Source organism: Haliaeetus albicilla, chromosome 14 (genome assembly GCF_947461875.1).
Source record: "Haliaeetus albicilla chromosome 14, bHalAlb1.1, whole genome shotgun sequence".
In the NCBI taxonomy this organism is placed as follows: domain Eukaryota; kingdom Metazoa; phylum Chordata; class Aves; order Accipitriformes; family Accipitridae; genus Haliaeetus; species Haliaeetus albicilla.
In genome coordinates this window covers 31,590,671-31,608,624 of record NC_091496.1, presented here as the reverse complement: position 1 = coordinate 31,608,624, position 17,954 = coordinate 31,590,671, and the positions used below count along the sequence as shown (strand labels likewise).

The 17,954-nt window shown below is 36.6% G+C and overlaps 1 protein-coding gene across 47 annotated transcripts in view; it reads right to left on the bottom strand.

Annotated features, from left to right (window-relative positions):
• NRCAM (neuronal cell adhesion molecule) overlaps positions 1-17,954 on the bottom strand; it is a 165,745-nt gene that overhangs the window by 33,522 nt on the left and 114,269 nt on the right. For 35 of the 47 annotated variants that reach the window (XM_069802146.1, XM_069802153.1, XM_069802148.1 and 32 more), the window contains 11 exons: positions 13,509-13,652; positions 12,400-12,511; positions 11,907-12,073; positions 11,676-11,823; positions 11,000-11,124; positions 10,089-10,118; positions 8,583-8,684; positions 5,431-5,628; positions 5,247-5,317; positions 4,144-4,369; positions 3,726-3,841 (listed from right to left, as the gene is read on the bottom strand). In XM_069802146.1, coding sequence (XP_069658247.1) covers positions 3,726-3,841; positions 4,144-4,369; positions 5,247-5,317; positions 5,431-5,628; positions 8,583-8,684; positions 10,089-10,118; positions 11,000-11,124; positions 11,676-11,823; positions 11,907-12,073; positions 12,400-12,511; positions 13,509-13,652 — 1,439 coding nt within the window. The remainder of the gene's footprint in view (positions 1-3,725; positions 3,842-4,143; positions 4,370-5,246; positions 5,318-5,430; positions 5,629-8,582; positions 8,685-10,088; positions 10,119-10,999; positions 11,125-11,675; positions 11,824-11,906; positions 12,074-12,399; positions 12,512-13,508; positions 13,653-17,954) is intronic. The other 12 variants (XM_069802155.1, XM_069802166.1, XM_069802180.1 and 9 more) reach the window with 1 other exon arrangement.

Here is a 17,954-nt window from a genome sequence, read left to right as displayed (position 1 = left end):
GAGATAGAGCATAGAGCTTTCCTGCTCCAGAAACAGTTTGTCCAGAAACAGTCATGCCTGCACAACTGGGTGAAGACTATCACCTGCCAGTTCTGCTAATGTTCAAAGCCAGTTCAGCACAAGTTCTGGTTTGGAACTGCATTAGTTATGTGGTCGTTCTCATGTTAGCAAGTCCATCTGAGAGGCAGGACTCATTCATACCATCCATTCTTTCAGTGAGATGTCTACACAGCTTCCAAAGCAGACTTGCACTTTGCCACCTTGTTGTGTCACACACCTGACCATGCTATTCCCTGTGATGTGGAAACCAAAATTTGTCTGGGCTGGAAAAACAAGTTCTGAAAGGATTCTAAGGTTACAGTCATGGAATGATCTCCACCCAGGGACAGGAAGACTATTCCTCCATTTATGTGACAAACAGATCAGACCACAAAGCTGATTTTGGTTATCTATTTTGCCGACTGAGTTTCTAAGAAACTACAGATAAGCCTCAGAGGTAATTACCTTGACTGCACTCCATTTACTAGTCTCTCTATCATGGTATCTGGAAAGATATTAACAGTTGCCCCTACAAAGACTTGTATCACTCCTAGGATTGTTACCTTCCAATACATCATTGTTCATTTTTCACAGTGTAATTTTCACACATGTATGATCACACACTAAAACTGATAAAACAATTTAAGTGGGTAAAATTCTGGTTGCATTTAGGCCAACTGCAAAACACCTCTTTAATTAAGGAAGTTGGGATCTCACACATGAATTCAAAAAAGGGAACTGTTAAGGCTTACAAAGCCCAACTAGATAGCTTATAAGGCAATGTTACACGAACACCAGCTTTCTATTGCTAACAACATACCATTTCACTCTAATCACTGTTAAATACCACCGTGTTTTACATGGCTTGAGTTAATGATTTTCAACACTGCCAGCTGTCACCCTGTAGCTCTCATCCTACCAACTAGCAAGAAAGCCATTTACAAGCTAACAAAAGCTTGACATGTTGGTACTTCTAGTATTGAAACTCAAGGTATAGTTCATGATATTTTAAAATAATGTTAGCCAGTAACATTTCACAAAGCACGTTATTATAGTTGAGTCATCATGTGTCACTAGCCAGGCTGAAATTAAAAGACAGCTTTAATAAGCTGGGTTTGATAATCAGTGATTTGGAAGAGGAATATGACAGCAAAAGAGACCGCATCACATTTTTCACATATTGTATTGAATAACCACTGAATTCATAAGAATAACAGGAAAAAATGGCAGCAGTAACAGTGAAAAGAATTATTTTAAAAATTTCTTCTTAGGTTTGAAATGCTTTATAGTACCACAGTATATCGAGTAATAGCTGAATTAATACAAGAGCAAAATATGAGTGATGTGCTGTGGACTGCTGCTAGTTAGAGATCTTCCTGCTTTCTTCACCCATTTGTCCTCATGGCGTGACTCTTTAGAGAAATACCCCTCTCTTTATTAAGAAATGTGTCCCTAATGAAACACTGCATATTGGGCTACTGTCTGAAATAATTTTATGAACTAGGAAAGCCTGAGTTTGCTAGTAAGATTTTGCTGATGTGTTTAAAAAGAGATAGTCATGTGCTTTGTAAGCTATGTCAATAACTAAGACACTTAAAGCATACTCTGCATCCATGAAAAGTTTTTAGCCTGTATTCAGAGAAAGCTTTATAACAGTAACTATCCACCAGGTCTTAGGACCTGTCATGCTTTGTCTAGTTTTTAACATATTTTAGCTTGATTTAGCTGTATCTGCAAAAATTATATAAGAAACTTTTGCTGCATATGCAACTTATACCATTGTCACATTTGTCCTAGCCATAACAGCAAAAACTACTCAGTGGTCAGGTCTGTTGTCAAACCTGTGGTCTTGAGCTTGTTTTATTTATGATTACTGACAAACTTATTTTAGTTTCAGTTTTGCTTAGCTTTGTGTAATTGTGTGGTTCTCCTCCCCACAGAAAAAAAAGTCATACTGTATACAGAGAAAGACTAACACACTGAACAGAAGTAATCATGGCATGACTAATCCCTTAGACCAACTGGAGAGGAAAGTGTGCAACCCGTTAGGAAATACAGGACAGAAAATAACCCTCAGAGACTCCAAGTCTGAGGAACAAGAAATCTCCATCTAAACTTGAGACGATGACAACTCAGTGTGACCATTCCTTTGAAGGGTGAGAAGTTAACACCCAGTGTATGGGCAGACATTTGTCTATGGAATTTTTTTGTATTATTAATGACCTTTAACAGAAATTTGGTGATTTGGATTATGAGGATTAGTGTTGCTGTAACTCCATTAATAATAAGCATTAACTTCACTAAATTCTAACTCTTCAATCCTCACATAATGGACATTTACATTTGGTTGCCCATTTGTGTGTGAAATACCGGGTTGATATTAGACTGTCATCTGACAGATAAACATTTAACAGACTAATAAGTCCTGTTTCTCAGCTGAATTTAGTATCTAGGGCAGAGCACCACACTAACTACAAATACTTACACTAGCTCATACAAAACTAGCTTAAGTCTCTCTGGATGGTGGCATTTTGTGCCAGGTATACCAGGACCTCACATTCATGTGGTAACCAGCTGTAACGCAATGAAGTTCACTTTCAATGCTCTTGAATACTAGTCCTCCATTTTATAAGTATGATGCACATTTATTCTCCTCCAAATATTCTTTACTCTTTTCATTTTTAAAATATTTCTTTTTCGTCTTTCATTTAAACAGAAATTGTTCAAATTAGTCTGTCTTACAAAGTAACCTAGTTTGGGCTGTGTAACCAGTCTGTTTTGTTAGAACATATTTATTAGTATATTTGCAGAGGAGCAAAGAAGTAATTATTTTTTATTTTCTTCTACCGTTTCATAGGAAGTCAGTATACCCTCTCATTCCACTCCTCCCTCCACAACCAGTCTACCATGCTTCTGCAGTTTTTGCACTCCTGAGTTTCTTCTGATGGGCTTCTAGTGCAACCTCTGAAGCAACTGTTGTCATCAGATTTTCCCTGTCCTCCAGGGACACCAGTTCCCCCAGTTTCTAACCCTGAAGTCCTTCTGTCTCCCACTCCCTATTAACTGCAGTCTTCTGTCTCCAACACAGCCTTCTCAGTTATCATCAAGACCAGCATACTATCTTACACTAAGCTTCCTTAGTTATATGTACACTCCAAACCTTCTGCCATTTCCTATCTCCTTAAATAGAGCTTTTAAACTGAGCTTTTTGCTGGCCTCCAAAAAGACACAGTACCCAGCATAAGCTAGCAAGTGGCCAGTTACTCAGAATTAAAGATGTGATTAATTATATTATGGCAGAAGATTAATAATCTTAGCATTAGACCTAGAAGAGACTCCTACAGAAACTATTTCTCCTCATCCTCTAAATATCCTTTTGGAATAAGATCTGTAAAACTATTACAATTTTTTTAATCTGTATAATGTGTGCAAACTTAATTGCAGACACATCCCATCTTTCTTCAAGGACAATGTCACAGGAGACTACAAGGTGCTACAAGGCTGGAACGTTGCTGAACTTTAAATGAATTGTATCAATGCTATTGATCTTGTCAGCAAAACTTGTGAGCTCACTGAAAAGCAAGAGTCCTCTTATATGTCCGTTACTTCCGTCTGGATACAATCTCATATAGGAAGCGTGATCTGTTTTAATAAATGAGAAACAGAATGCTTTTGACTGTACTTACTTTGTACCCTTGAAGGTGTCCTCGGACAGATTTTAGTGGAACTGGGTCCCAATGCACCTTTGCTAATGTGCTGTTAATAACATGAACCTGCACATTGCCTGGAGCAACCATTGGCACTGTGTGGAAAGGATGCAACAAGTATCTAGTTAGAATAAGAAACCACACAAACATACTTTTTCAGAACGAGTCTTTGCATTGCACTCAAATAGTAGGTTAAAATGTTCCTATGTTAAAAAGCTGACCTCAGGATTAATACTACAGAGTGTTATGAAGCCTTATTATCTCCAAATTCCTTAATTTTAATTAAAAAAATAACTACTATCCCCCTTTTTCAATATTTTAGTATTGTAAATACCCATTTAGGTTACACATTTAATTGCTTTTTATTAGTACAATTGAGTCAAACTACAAAACTTACAGTCTTCCCCTGAATGTCCAATCACCTCTGATGGCTCTGGTGCATATCCCAGGTCATTTAAAGCTTGTACTTTTATTTCATAGGGAACAAAAGTTGGTGTACCAGACACAATATATTTAGATACATTTGCAACTATAACAGATGTCCATTCATCGTCAACATCCTTCTGACGCCAGCTGACCTTGTACTGAAGCCCTGGTCCGTTAGACTGAAAACCTTTTAAAGACTGAAATTAAAATAAATTTTTTAGAATATTTTGAAGCATCCAAAAAATCCAATGTAAAAAAAGGAAATATATCTATTCTTTTTTAGAATTTTACTGAAAATTTACCACTGTGTTCTGTGACAGAGAAGCACTGCTGAAATTCCCAAGCTATGCAATTTAGCGTTTACAGGAGGTCAGTTCAGTTCAGTTGCTTTTCATTCATTAGTAAAAAAACACATGGAATGGTGATCCTGGCTAATTCTCATGCAACCATGCACTGTGATTTCTGTATACATATTTTGTTTTCAAATATTTCTTAAGAAGTGGAAGAGGGAAAGACTTACACGAACTCCCTATATACAGTGTTCACTAGATAATATTTCTTGTCTGGAATGGGAAATTGGTTTTACATTGCTCTCCTTGAGCTCCTGTCATGATGATAAGGGCATGATAGAGAAAACTTTTCCACAAAAGTTTCTTAGTGGGAGAGTGCACAATAATTTGGTTTGTCACAAAAGTTGAGGGTATAATTAGGATTCACATTAGAATTCATTCTAAAAATAAGAGTCTACTTGAGATAAACCTCAATTTACATATTTAAGTTTTCTTAAATTGGAAGCAAAACATCCTGTGTTACCATATTAATGGCTTATCTTGAGTAATCACTCAAGGAAAATATGGCACCTCAAAATTTTTTTTTTTTCATAATGCATGCAGATCTTCCCTGAAAATGAAGATGGGGAAATGTCGGGATTTTACCTTTTTTCAGGAATGTTTTAAGCAAGCAACACATCGGGTATTCTCATAGTGTGTTCACAGATAGATCATTATTATTTCTCAAAAAAACCCGCTACTCACCTGAAAACAAACAAATGAAATCTCCAAAAAGCAAACTTACCTCCCATGTTATTACCAAATTATCAGGTTCTGAGCCTATCCCTTGTACATTAGAAGGATTTTCATCAGGGTCTAAAAATAAAATATTTACACGTGAACAAGAATGACTGCTGTTTGCATTCCAAGCAAATTCAACACCATTCATAATATAAATCAATCACTGGTAAGCAGAAATAGTTATTTACTTGCAGATTTTGTCAGGTACTGCTCAGATGGTTCACTGGGCTGACTTCTGCCAATCTCATTGACAGCTATCACACGGAATGAGTAGTTGACGTACGGAGACAACTTCAACTGTACTGTTGTCTGAGTTCCAGGAACTTCCGTCTGGTAATGCCATACCCCTGGTTCATGCAGCCCATCTTCATATTCAATCACAAAGTCTGTAAACAGAAATTGAATCCAACTTTATGTCAAAACTTGCAACACCTTCCTAGATCAGTGTAGGCATTTCTGAATGAGCTAATCAGAAGGGATTGATCCAATCAACGTTTTTAAAAATCATGGATATTGAAATGTAAGTACATAAACCAGAACACAGATCTATAATGTGGATCTCAAAAGCACTGCCTAGGTAGAAATATAATAGAAACGCTCTTACTTTTATTATTTGGTATTCTCACTAATGCAGCTACCTGTCAGGTAATTACAGGTTATTACAAGAGCTTGCTCTCAGGTACCGGATTTTAATGTAACAGGAACCCTTGAACTATCACAGCAAGAAAGTGAGACAAGATTGGAATTCCGATGTGAAAGTAGTATTTGGCTGACAAATATATTGGTCTTAGTTGTATCAAGCTGACAGTAAGTAGTACCTGTACAATACTAAAACTCTCTTGGGTATTCCATTTTCCCCAATGAGACTGGCTTAGTGAAGAACTATTTAAAGTTAAGAACCAATACTTGAGAAAGTTTTTCAAGAGCACTTTTCAGTATCTTCAAATTAAGTCAAGGAACATATGTTCAGAAGCTAAATTTCCTGAGAGTTCTCTGTGTGAACATTACGATGATTACTGTTAAGAACCTACAGAGTATATAACCTCAGGGATACATAGGTTTGTAGAACTCTAAAAAGAAAACCACATTCATTATCAAAGACAAAAGGACATCTTTTTTCAGCTGTGATACAGCCAAAAAAGCTTCCTGCTCTTAGGTATGAGATACAAATTTTGAAACACTTAAGAGGAATTCTTAGGATACAGTAAGTGAATGGGAGAAGAATGCGTAGTCTGAGTACATTCCATGGAACCTTAAGTTTAGATATACAAAATTTACATGAGCATCAAATGTTTGTGCGTTGTGTAACAAAAATCTTCCCTTATCTCATGTATAGGTGGGGACAAGAAGCCAGAATATGACTCAGAATACATCCTGTTTGCACTACTAAAGAAATTCTGAGGGACATCTAGAAATTGCTTTTAGAATACTTACAGTACCACATAGAAATAATGCACAACAGTTTGAGGAGCCAAGATGTTCAAGAAGTAAAATAGATAAGTAGTACTAATCATAGCCTTCTGGACTTAAGGCTTGCAGATTTCATCCTGATCTGAGCAGTAAGAAAGAGAGAGAACTAGCCCCAAATTACTGCCCGAGTTATAGCTGGTGTTGTGTGCTCAGAGGTAAAGGTCTTGGGATGGGATGTTTTCTGGACCAAAGTCTTTGCTGAAAAGGTGAGAATATTACATACTAAAAACAAAAAAAAAGCACCCACAGAAGTTTTCACTACTGCTTTTTGCTTCCCTAGTAACTAGCATTCTGCTTGCAACTCTAGTAGAACAATTTATAGGAGGCTTCAAGGAAAAAATCCTGTTTGAGCTTTCAGAGAGATTCTAGCATGTCAATCGTATTACATGGGTAAAGGGATCACACATAATGAAGTGCTATCCTTGAGTGTTGATCTACACTTTGAAGTGATAGCAGCAGCAATAATAGGCTTACTTATGAAGCAAATGCCTTATTTTGCAGGCTCTCAAGGGACCACACAGCAATATAAATTGTATCATAATTAAAACCAGCATTATTTAGTCAGAAGAGTTCAATTTCCAGTATCAGACTGCATGCAATATCTCGCTTCTACAAAAACTCTGACATGAGCCAACACCACCTAGTATCATCTTTTTTGAAACTGTGATCTCATTCCTATAGAAAGGCAAGACTTGTGTCTTCTGGTCTGGAAAAAAATGAAAATACTGATACAAGAGTATATGAATAAGCCATAACGTAAATACAATTCAACTATTTACATTAAACTTCTATATATTCTATTTTAAAAAGTATATTACTAATTGATAGATATTAGACAAGTCTGAAAGTGTAAAACTTTAGCAAAATCCCTTGGTGTTTCATTAAAATGCAATCAAAATCTTTGATGTGTTCTGAAATTTGTGAAATTCTGTTTTTACAAAACTTCCTTTACAGATGCTTGATCCTTATGGTTTGTGTTCGGTGTTGATACCATCTAGCATCAGACCCTGGAAAGCAACACTCGATAAGTCAGCCCAACTCATTCATTCCAAATATAACATGTACACTGGTCTTGGTAACTTGTAGCAGTTATTAACTAAAAATACACGGCATAAATAATTAAGTAATTACATTAAATTGCTCATAATGAAAAAGTTGCCCAAACAAATCTTTCTGATCCTATTATTTTTTGGAAAACAAACAGTAACATCCTTCTTCCTTCCTCTTAAATTCCCCCTCCATCCTCTCTGCTTGATATAAGCAAGAGTATCTTTCATCATGTTCTGCTGGGAGGAATAAGAGCATTTAAGATCAATTTCCTGTCTCAGAAGTCTATAGATGTTTATTTTCTCTGTCTTATGGACATGCTTTATTTCCTCAACTGTCTGGACTAGGAAAAAAAAAAAATCTGCATTATATTTTCATTAAGAATAAGCTTCTGTTATCAGTAGTGATGGATAATCCTTAAAGATATTGGTATTGATGCTATCTCAAATTCATGGGAATTACAAAAGAGTTAATGCAAGATGTTAGTAGCTCTCTCCTTCAGAAGCATACAAGTCTAGTCTCTACATATTCATAAGACTGGACCTTGTGAGACAGAGCTCCTATCAGTATCAACTTCTACATTAACTAGCACAGGTTTTTGGATCAAAAGCCCAGCTTTTTAGGGCAGTAAATAAGACTTTGTGCTTGGCTGTACAGTAGAGGACATTCAGTGAATTTTTGTTATGTAAATAAATGGCAACCATAGAGAATAAATTTACCATTCTTACATGCTGCACAGAAAATTTATCTCAGAAGTCTCTGGAATCTGAGAACAGTTAACGTAATGCTGTTAACGTAATGCAATAGATACAAACAAACATACTTGTAATGGGACTGTTATTTTCATCTCCTGGTATCCATGAGAGTTCAACACTTCTTTCTAGCTGACCTGTCAATTCCAAGTCAAAGGGTGGATTTGGCCGAGCTGTAAATCAAATGAACACAAAGTAAATAATCTCACCAGAATAAGTAGTTTCATCTTTGAAAAAATCCTTACAGTCCAATCAAAAGAATTCCACAAATACAGCAGGGCAGATCTACTCACTTATGTAAGCATGACTTAATAACCATTAGCATGCAATTGTTACAAAACAGAGATAAAATGGAGAACTGATGTATCTGGAAACTTCTGTACATTAACAAGAATCCAAATTTGATTTTATCTACATCCGATTGCACGGTGATATAAAAATGTAATGAGATGCAACAAATTATGAAATGCATGTTTAGTTCATCTTTGAATGATTATGGGTGGTTATCTATTGTAACTAGAAATATTTAATAAAACATGGAAAATAAAGAAGCATTCACATCAAAGAAACTTTTCTAGAATCACTACGAATATTTTGCATGTGAATCCAAAACAAGTATAGTTCAAATAGAAACTAATTGCAAGTTACTAAGTAATTTATTTTTTGCTGTACTTTTAAAAAATCCTGAAATACCATGCAAGTTGTTAATACACATCCTTATAATGCATAAAGATGGAACTGTCCATTCCAAATTGCTGAAAATAATTCATTATATGATTTATTACACAAAAATCAAGACTAATGAGCAGGTTCATTTAAGAATACATAAGCATTTTCACTGAAAGTGATAAGATTTACATAAAAGTGCTTAAGACGCTTATACTTAAAAGTGGTTTAGGCATATTATATTGCATTTTAAACCCCAAATTCAGACAAAATTCTATCAAATTAAAGGCTGTATACTGTCATACTTAAGCCTGTACCTGACTGACAGATTTTTGGGGAAATTTCAGATTTAATTTTAAAATCCTTATTAAAAATTTCATCAATCATAAACCAAACTGGTCAATATGGTCCTGTCCATTTTATGAGTGAAGTAAAAAGAAGAGGAACTATGAAATAAAGTACACCAGGCCTACAAAGCTGTCATCACAAGCAATGTACAAACATACCATAATTTGGTTGGTGCAAGTTCTTTGATAGTGAATTAGCTTTCAATGAACAATTGGATTTACCTTTTTGATCTTTCATTTATTATATAACTAATTTGCATTACAGTGTACTGTATGAGAAAAACATTATCACACTGTAACCAAACTTAATTATAATAATTTATCTCTGAAAATCATTTATTCCCTAAAATACAAAGCAGCCTGCACTGTAAAATTCCAAAGTCCAGTACTCCAGTAATGAAGCAGTTGGTAAAATGGGATGAAACCACACACACACGCACACGCACGCACACACACACAAACACAGGAAAAAGGGAAAAAAAGAAAAGATGTTGTACTTCGCAATAGGCAAATGAGAAATATATCTGGCAGATGAGGTAGAAAGAGAACTTCATATTAGTTTACCGTAAATGATAGCTGGAGTTGGGGGAGCAGCTGCAAAGAACATTAATATAAAGGATTTAATCAGTTAGTAGCCAAAGAAACAGAATACTGTAGGTAGTTAAAGACTATAATTATTAGAGCCAAAGAAAAGTTAACTTTATTTAGAGTAAATGGCTGATTTTAAATAACACATTGATAATTTTTCACTGAAAAGTTATAAAAGTATTCTTGAATATTTTATCCATTTTTAAAATAAGGATAGATCAAGAAAATAAAGTAAGCAATCTTATAAAAACTTTTAAATAAGTACTAGACATTTGGTGTATGTCATTCCTGGATAGGCATAAGATTACAACACAATTTTAAAACACAAGCATACTTGACTTTGCATCTCAGCTTGAACTCGGGTAAGAATCATTTAGGACATCTACTTAAAACTTTATTACAAATTGGGAGAAGGGGCAAAGTAATATATTTTACAACAATCTGCAATCATTGAAACTTCACAGAGAGAACTAATTTAAAAAGAAAATCCTTGAAAAGTCATACAACTAAGCATGCTCAGTCTTTCTGAAGCATAATTTAGTTGCAAAAGAGATTCCTGAAATAACATGTTTATGTTCAAATACTCTGCAATATGTAGTCTACTGTGTTAGCTCAGATGTGATCCAAATAAAAACCTATACAGCATGAAACTGAATGTGTCCTGTAGCTACTGGACCCTTTTGTAAGTAGCTGATTCAAAGGCAAACCTTAGGGTAAGACTCTATTTTTAAAGAACTGAAACACATTTACAGGTAGGTGACGTTTCCTTTGTCCTGTCCTAGAAACCAAAACTATGTTTGTGCTTTTCATTTGAAATCTAATACTGGTTTCATACTTAACAGTAGTTAAACACAGTTCTGCTATCATAAAGTTGAGAGTATTCTTACCAACAACAGTAAGCACAGCACTTGCTGAAACACTGTCCAGAGTAGTATTAACTATGCAAGTGTATGTTCCATCATCTTTATCAGTTACATTCATAATGGTCAAGTTGTCTTTACCAACTAGAAACCTGTAAATACAATAGATTCAGCCACTGATTTTTCATTAACTGGTACTGTTATAAGAAACTTGTAATAAGACATTACCAAATCCCATATACTTGTGTATTTCAGCAAACACCTAGACAGCAATGTAAGCTATGGGACTATGACAGCCTTTTCTACATTGCTCTTGACCATCTCCCCAAAGTAATTGTCTATCCTAATGTGCTTTTATTTCCAAATATACTCAAACAACTTTTAATTATCTGTGATCTAGAGGAAAATGGTCTTCCATTATCCATTTGGCTTCTTATGCCAGTTATCTTCTCCTTACAATTGATAAACATGGTAATTGTGCACCATTAAAAATTTTTACATCTCATGTTATTTTGAATTCCATCTTAATTTTTTCACCACACTAGGTAAGCCCTTTAGTCACCAAATATGGGATAGTGGTGAAATTTATCAGTCTTCATTGGAAAATGTCAATAGGTCAATATGTTCCTTTCAAAAATTAGGAAAAGGAGCAGAAAAAAGAAACTAGAAAATTAAAAATAAAGGAAAATTATTTTGTCCATACCTTTCATCATCTGGCAGTTCATCATTGTCCTTCAACCATATAACAGTTGGTAATAAGGTAAAATCATGTTTTATTATACACTCAAATGAAACTTGGCCATATCTCTGAATCACTTTGTATTCTGGCTGTTTAATTATCATTGTTGGATCTGAAATTTAAAATGACTATTAGATATTCAGAAAGTCTGAAATTCTATAATAACCTGTGATGAAAGAATGATTCGTTTCTTACCTTTAACTTCCAATCGCACCTCATTTTGTATCTTTCCTAATTCATTCCTTGCTACACATGTGTATGTACCAGTACTATCCTTTTGAGCCACCGGAATTTCCAAGGTTCCATTATCATGGAAAACATATTCATCTCCACGCAAGATGCTACCTTTCACTCCCTTAAACCTTTACATAAAAAGTCATATTATTACCCAACATCATAGTTAAATTATGTTGTATTTTATCATCAGAAAATGCAAACTTGGGACTGCCACATTAGAAAATACAGACAGAATCACATAATGAAATTTAAAATTGACTCTGTAGGGATAACTTAACTGTTGTTAAGTATATGTAATGCTGTATTAGCATATTATAATCAGCATTATTTAAAAATACGCTATCTTTAAATTGTAAATAGAGTAAAAAATAGTTTTAAAGCTTTAAATGTTTGCTTCCATAGATATAACTGGTTCCTTTTACATAACTTAAACACAACATATATAGCTTACCATTCAATTTCAGGCTTAGGTGAACCAAAATAAGCACAGTCTAGCAATGCAGGACTATCTGCGATGACTTGATACAGTTTATTAGCAGGAGTTAGAATTCTTGGTGGCTCAGCTGAAAAGACAAAGATATCTGGATATAGATACAAAGATGCAACTACAAAATACTAAGACATCAAGAATGGCCTAAAGAACTGTATGTTAACATCCTTCTCTGAAGTGATTTCTGGTCTCAGTCTAGGCCCAAATACATTCTACTGCCGGTAGCCTGAGGAATGTAGGATGTTAATGTAGGATAATTATCTTGTGAAAAACAAATGCTTCTTCCCTGTTTACAAGTAATAGGGATGGGCACCAAAGGCAATGATCTCAATTGGAAAATTTAAATCATAATATACTTCAAGAGAAAATCTTGGGAACAGACTCAACTACGTAATTCCAAACAAACCTGCAGGCAAAAAGAAGCTATGATGTATTTTTGGTGAAACACCTATATTTTCTTTCATTTAAAAGACAGTGTCTCTCAATCAAAAGATCTGCCAGTTCCTGCAGGAAAGTCTTTCAAAGACATTCTGCCTAGGATTTCACTACTAGCTTTGTTAAATTCAGTGAGAAAAATTATAGAGGCCACAATGCCTTCTAAGCAGAAACACGTTCTTGGGAGGCCTTCAGGACAAATGCATAATCAGGTCCCCTTGCAACAGCAATTTAGAGATCACGTATCTAACTGATCCAAAACATCCTCAAACAATGAAAGTGTACTGAAACATACTAACTTCAGGAATATTAATTCCTACCTTATTTGTTATGCTTCCATTTGCTTGATTTGCATAAACAAACAAACAAAAGTGATAAAATTTCTTCCAAGTTTTCTCCAGCTTTTACAACTGTCCTTCTTACTCAGGAATAGTGAAAATGAAATTCAGGAATATCCTACAAAAACCAAAGTATGTTTTTTGTATCCTACAAAAAGCCTTGCTTTTTCCAGGGCTCAGGAAATACGTCCATTCCCCCTGAAGACTTCAAGCAAGGCTTGAGCGTGCAATCCATGTAGTAGCAGGAGACAAGTGAATACACAAGAAAACTTAAAAATATTAAAATCTGTTTCTTACCCAGAACATTCACAAATGCGTTTGCTAGCAAGTATCCATATTCATTAGAAGCATTGCACTGATAGACAGCACTTGACCTTTCTTGCACATGTGAGAAAATAATGGTATCACCATCTACCTTTCTGCTAGGATCTTCTGGGGCAACTGTTGGTGTAAAGAAAAAAAAAATAATTGCTTTTCCTAAACTGCTGTTGGATGATATGTTTCATACTTCTGAAAAGAAGAAACAATTTCAAAGACTAGTATGTGCTTTTTTCTATTTTCCTGGGTGACTGTTTACTGGTTAAGATGTGAACTTCAGTATGACTAAGGAAGTTCTTCCAATTCTACAAATATTTAACTCAGAATGGTAGAGTTCCCATTTTTGAGGGTTTTTGTTTGTTTTTCAAAGAAGTGAAGCTGAGATCGTATTTTACACGCAATACAGAGGAAAAATACTGATATAACAAGATTCAGGCAAATACAGACAACATCTAGACAAATAAGAAAATATTTCTGAATGTCAAAAGAAAACACTGTTAGAATGACACAGTCCTCTGTGACTTACAAGTTTGAGCTTTTCAAATCAATTGTTATACCAGAAATAATTCTCCAAATATAAAAATAGCCTTACTCAGTTGAAAACTGTCTCAGAGTAAAGCATAATCAGTTCTTTCACACAAAAATCAAGTCTTCACAAGAGCACTGATAGTAATTCAGTAGGTGGCACTCTTTCCATTATGTAAGGATTACACAATGCCATTTCCTCAACTGTTCCGTAGTAGCCTGAGCTGTCAAAAAGCCCTTGCATCCCACAATAGTCGAGAATATAACTGAAAAAAAATTTCTAATGTATTACTGAAGAATAATAGCTGTCAGTTATGATACAACTGGATGGAATTATAGAGGTACAATGGAGAAAAACTTAGCTTGTAACACCGCACTGCATAAAAATGCAAACTATAGTTTAATATTTTAAGAAAATATTAAATAAAACCAGATCATTGTATTATTAATAACGAAACAATGGTAAAATTATTGATATACTAATATGAAAAATAAATGCCTATATGCATAAATAAATGCATCATAGTTTGGTTGCATCATCAAAATTGACACCCTTATACTTTATATATGAGAAAGTAATTATATTTGTGGAAGACATTTTCACATAAAATAATTTCTCATTTCTCTGGATTCATAGAAAAGATCAATTAACTAAATTAACATCTATTTTCTGTAAGTGACAAAACCTCTTGATTCAGACAATACCTCAGTACTCAGCTGCAAAGAAAATGGAGAAATTTCTCCTACAACTTCTCAAATCTACTGAAGTATCTATTACTGAATTCTCTAAGAGAGAAGACACCAGATAAAGGGGACCACAGTTCTTTGTTCCTTCTTAAGGGTATTTCCATTTTGGGTGAACTCTAAGGCCATTTTGCATGTGAAGTAACTACAGCAATTTCCAAACAGATGCCTGAAGAACATTTTTAACTCTTATCTTCTGTTGCTCTGAGTTCAAATCAACATCACAAATTCAAAAATTTCAGAAAGGAAGAATAAGGTACTACTGGAATTTTAAATGCTTATTCTCTAGACTTCTGGACTGCTGGCACTTATTTTTCTCCTCTTTTGCTTTACTTCCCATTCTATGTAAATGTCATTTTCATTAAAAGATTCGTGGGCTGAAAATAGACGGAGCAGGTGAGCAGCCCAGCAGGCAGGCCAGTCAGCAGTGAGAAGTGGTCTGTTTCTGCATACAAATCACCGTTAAATGGAAAATACCTACAACCGCCCTCCCAGGAGGTAGGAGATCTGCCCACAGCCGTTCCAATCACTGCTAGTTCCTGCCCCGGGCTCTGGGCTTCCCTCCACTCGTGCCCTCTGAATCCTGCAGCATTTTCTGCACACAGACAGATCTTTAACGGGTGCACAGACTCTCCCCCTCACACACACTCCCATACGCAATACCTTACAGGCAGATCTCAGAGAGATGGAAGCCATTAGTTCAATCCTCTGTGACTGAAGAAGGAACTGGATCTTAAAAGAATGATCTAACCATTAAATTATCATATAAAAAGAAGGGTAGCATCTTCCCTTCCCACTGCTTTTTAAGGGAAAAAAAAAAAAAAAAAGAGAGAGAACCCTTTTCAGTTATTTGAAGGAAAGAAGGCAGGTGTCTGTTCTCAGAAAACGGCTTCAAGCTGTGGGTCCCAAGAGGAAAAAAAAAAAAAACCAGAGGAAAGCATCAGGTTAGTCAGTGCTTCCTTTTGACTGGTCCAGCCAAGGCATGCTGAAGGGCAGCGATTTTAGAAAGCTCCCTGTTGAGACTGGCATCTATTCAACAGTCTGTCTTCTCACACGCCTCATCCTCCCACGCAACGCCAACAGAACCTACACGTCCTTGCCCAGGTACTACACTGTGTTTTGCAGGGCCAGGCCCTGAAAGTTAGATGCTCTATCATCTGGCTGCTTTAATGATCTTAAGCACCCACTGCTGCACTCACACACACAGAATCTCTGAGGCTAGAAGGGACCTCTGAAGGTCATCTGGCCCAATCCTCTGCTCAAGCAGGGCCACCTAGAGCCAGCTGCCCAGGACTGCGTCCAGACAGGGGAAGGATTGCTTCCCTTGACCTGCTGACAATACTTTTGTCTAGTGTAGCCCAGGATAACATTAGCCTCTGCCACAAGGGCACATTGCTGGCTCGTGGTCAACTTGGTGTCCACCAGGATGGCCCAAGTCCTTTTCTGCTAAGTTACTATGCAGCTGGGTAGCCCCCAGCATGTACTGGTGCATGGGGCTGTTCCTCCCCGGGTGCTGGACTTTGCACTTCCCCTTGTTGAACTTCATGAGGTTCTTGTCAGCCCATTTCTCCAGCCTGTTGAGATCCCTCTGGATGGTAGCACAACCCCCTGGTGTATCAGCCACTGCTCTCAGTTTTGTGTCCACCAAACTTGCTGAGGGTATGCTCTGCCCCATTGTCCAGATCGTTAACGAAGATGTTAAACAGGACTGACCCCTGGGGTACACCGCTAGTTACTGGCCTCTAACTAGACTTTGTGCCACTGATCACCACTCTCTGGGCCCAGCCATTCAGCCATCTTTTCTATCCACCTCACTGTCTGCTCATCCAGCCCATCATCAGCTTGTCTATGAGGATCTTATGGGAGACAGAGTTGAAGGCCTCACTGAAGTCCAGGCAGACCATATCCACTACTCTTCCCCTCATCTACCAGGCCAGTCATTTCATCATAGAAATGCATCAAGCTGGTCAAGCATGACTTCCCCTTGGTGAAGCCACACTAACAACTCCTGATGGTTTCCTTGTCCTTAACATGCCTGGAAATGGTTTCCAGAATTAGCTGCTCCATCAGCCTCCCAGGGATCAAGCTCAGGCTGACCAGCGTGCAGTTCCCTGGGTTCTCCTTCTTGCTTTTCTTGAAGATAGGAGTAACATTTGCTTTCCTCCAGTCTTCAGGCACTTCTCGCAGTTACCATGACCAAAGATTATCAAGAGTGGCCTGGCAGTGACATCTGCCATCTTCTTCAGCACTTTGTGGGTGCATCCCATCCGGGCCCATGGAGTTATGTATGTCCAGTTTGCTTAGGTATTCCCTGACCAAGGGTACATCTCATTCCAGCCTTTCCCCCTGGTCTCTGGGAGCTGGGATTCCTGAAGGTCAGTCTTGCTAGTAAAGACTGAGGCAAAGAAGGCATGCACTACTTCAGCCCTTTTCATGTCCTTTTTTTTTTTTCTTTTTCTGGGGAAAGAGAGCGATGGCAGGGCCACTCAAGCACTGCTTGTTTGCCTTTATGAGGATTCTGGTCGCATTACAGGATAGCTGCACGAGAAGGAGAAAATGCTTTTGACACATTTGACAAATCTGAATTTGGCACTGATAGGCAAAATAGCAAAGAATTACATAATGCTTAAAATGGGTTTGTACAATCGGGATAATGAATGACGAGGACTTGCTATAGGAGTTCTGCTACTGTAACAGACAGTTGAGCATGTGCCCGGTAACAGCCAACATTTACTCCCAATAAGACTGAATCTCAGCTTATGAATGCGTTTATGTCCTTTCTGGGCAAAGACCCAATTGCCTGGTTTCACCTAATTTTTCCATCACTTTGTACAATAAGACAGCTCCTTGACTCTACAGCCATGTACAACATATTCCTGTACAGAGAAGGTATAGCCTCCATCAGATACGTTTGTCACAGTCATCAGCACCCTGGAATATCTTCTGTTCATCTGAATGCATACTTCCATCTGTTTCATAAACTTCAGACAGCCAAGCAATTACTTTTGTTAGTATGTTTAAATAACCACTATGGCACCATTATTACTTTTTCCTGGAAGAAAGAGACAGAATGAAATGTGCTCTCTGAACAGAAGCAGTTAAAACACAGTATTATGCTTAAAACTGGAAGGAAAAAAATCCAGATTTTGTTGAGAT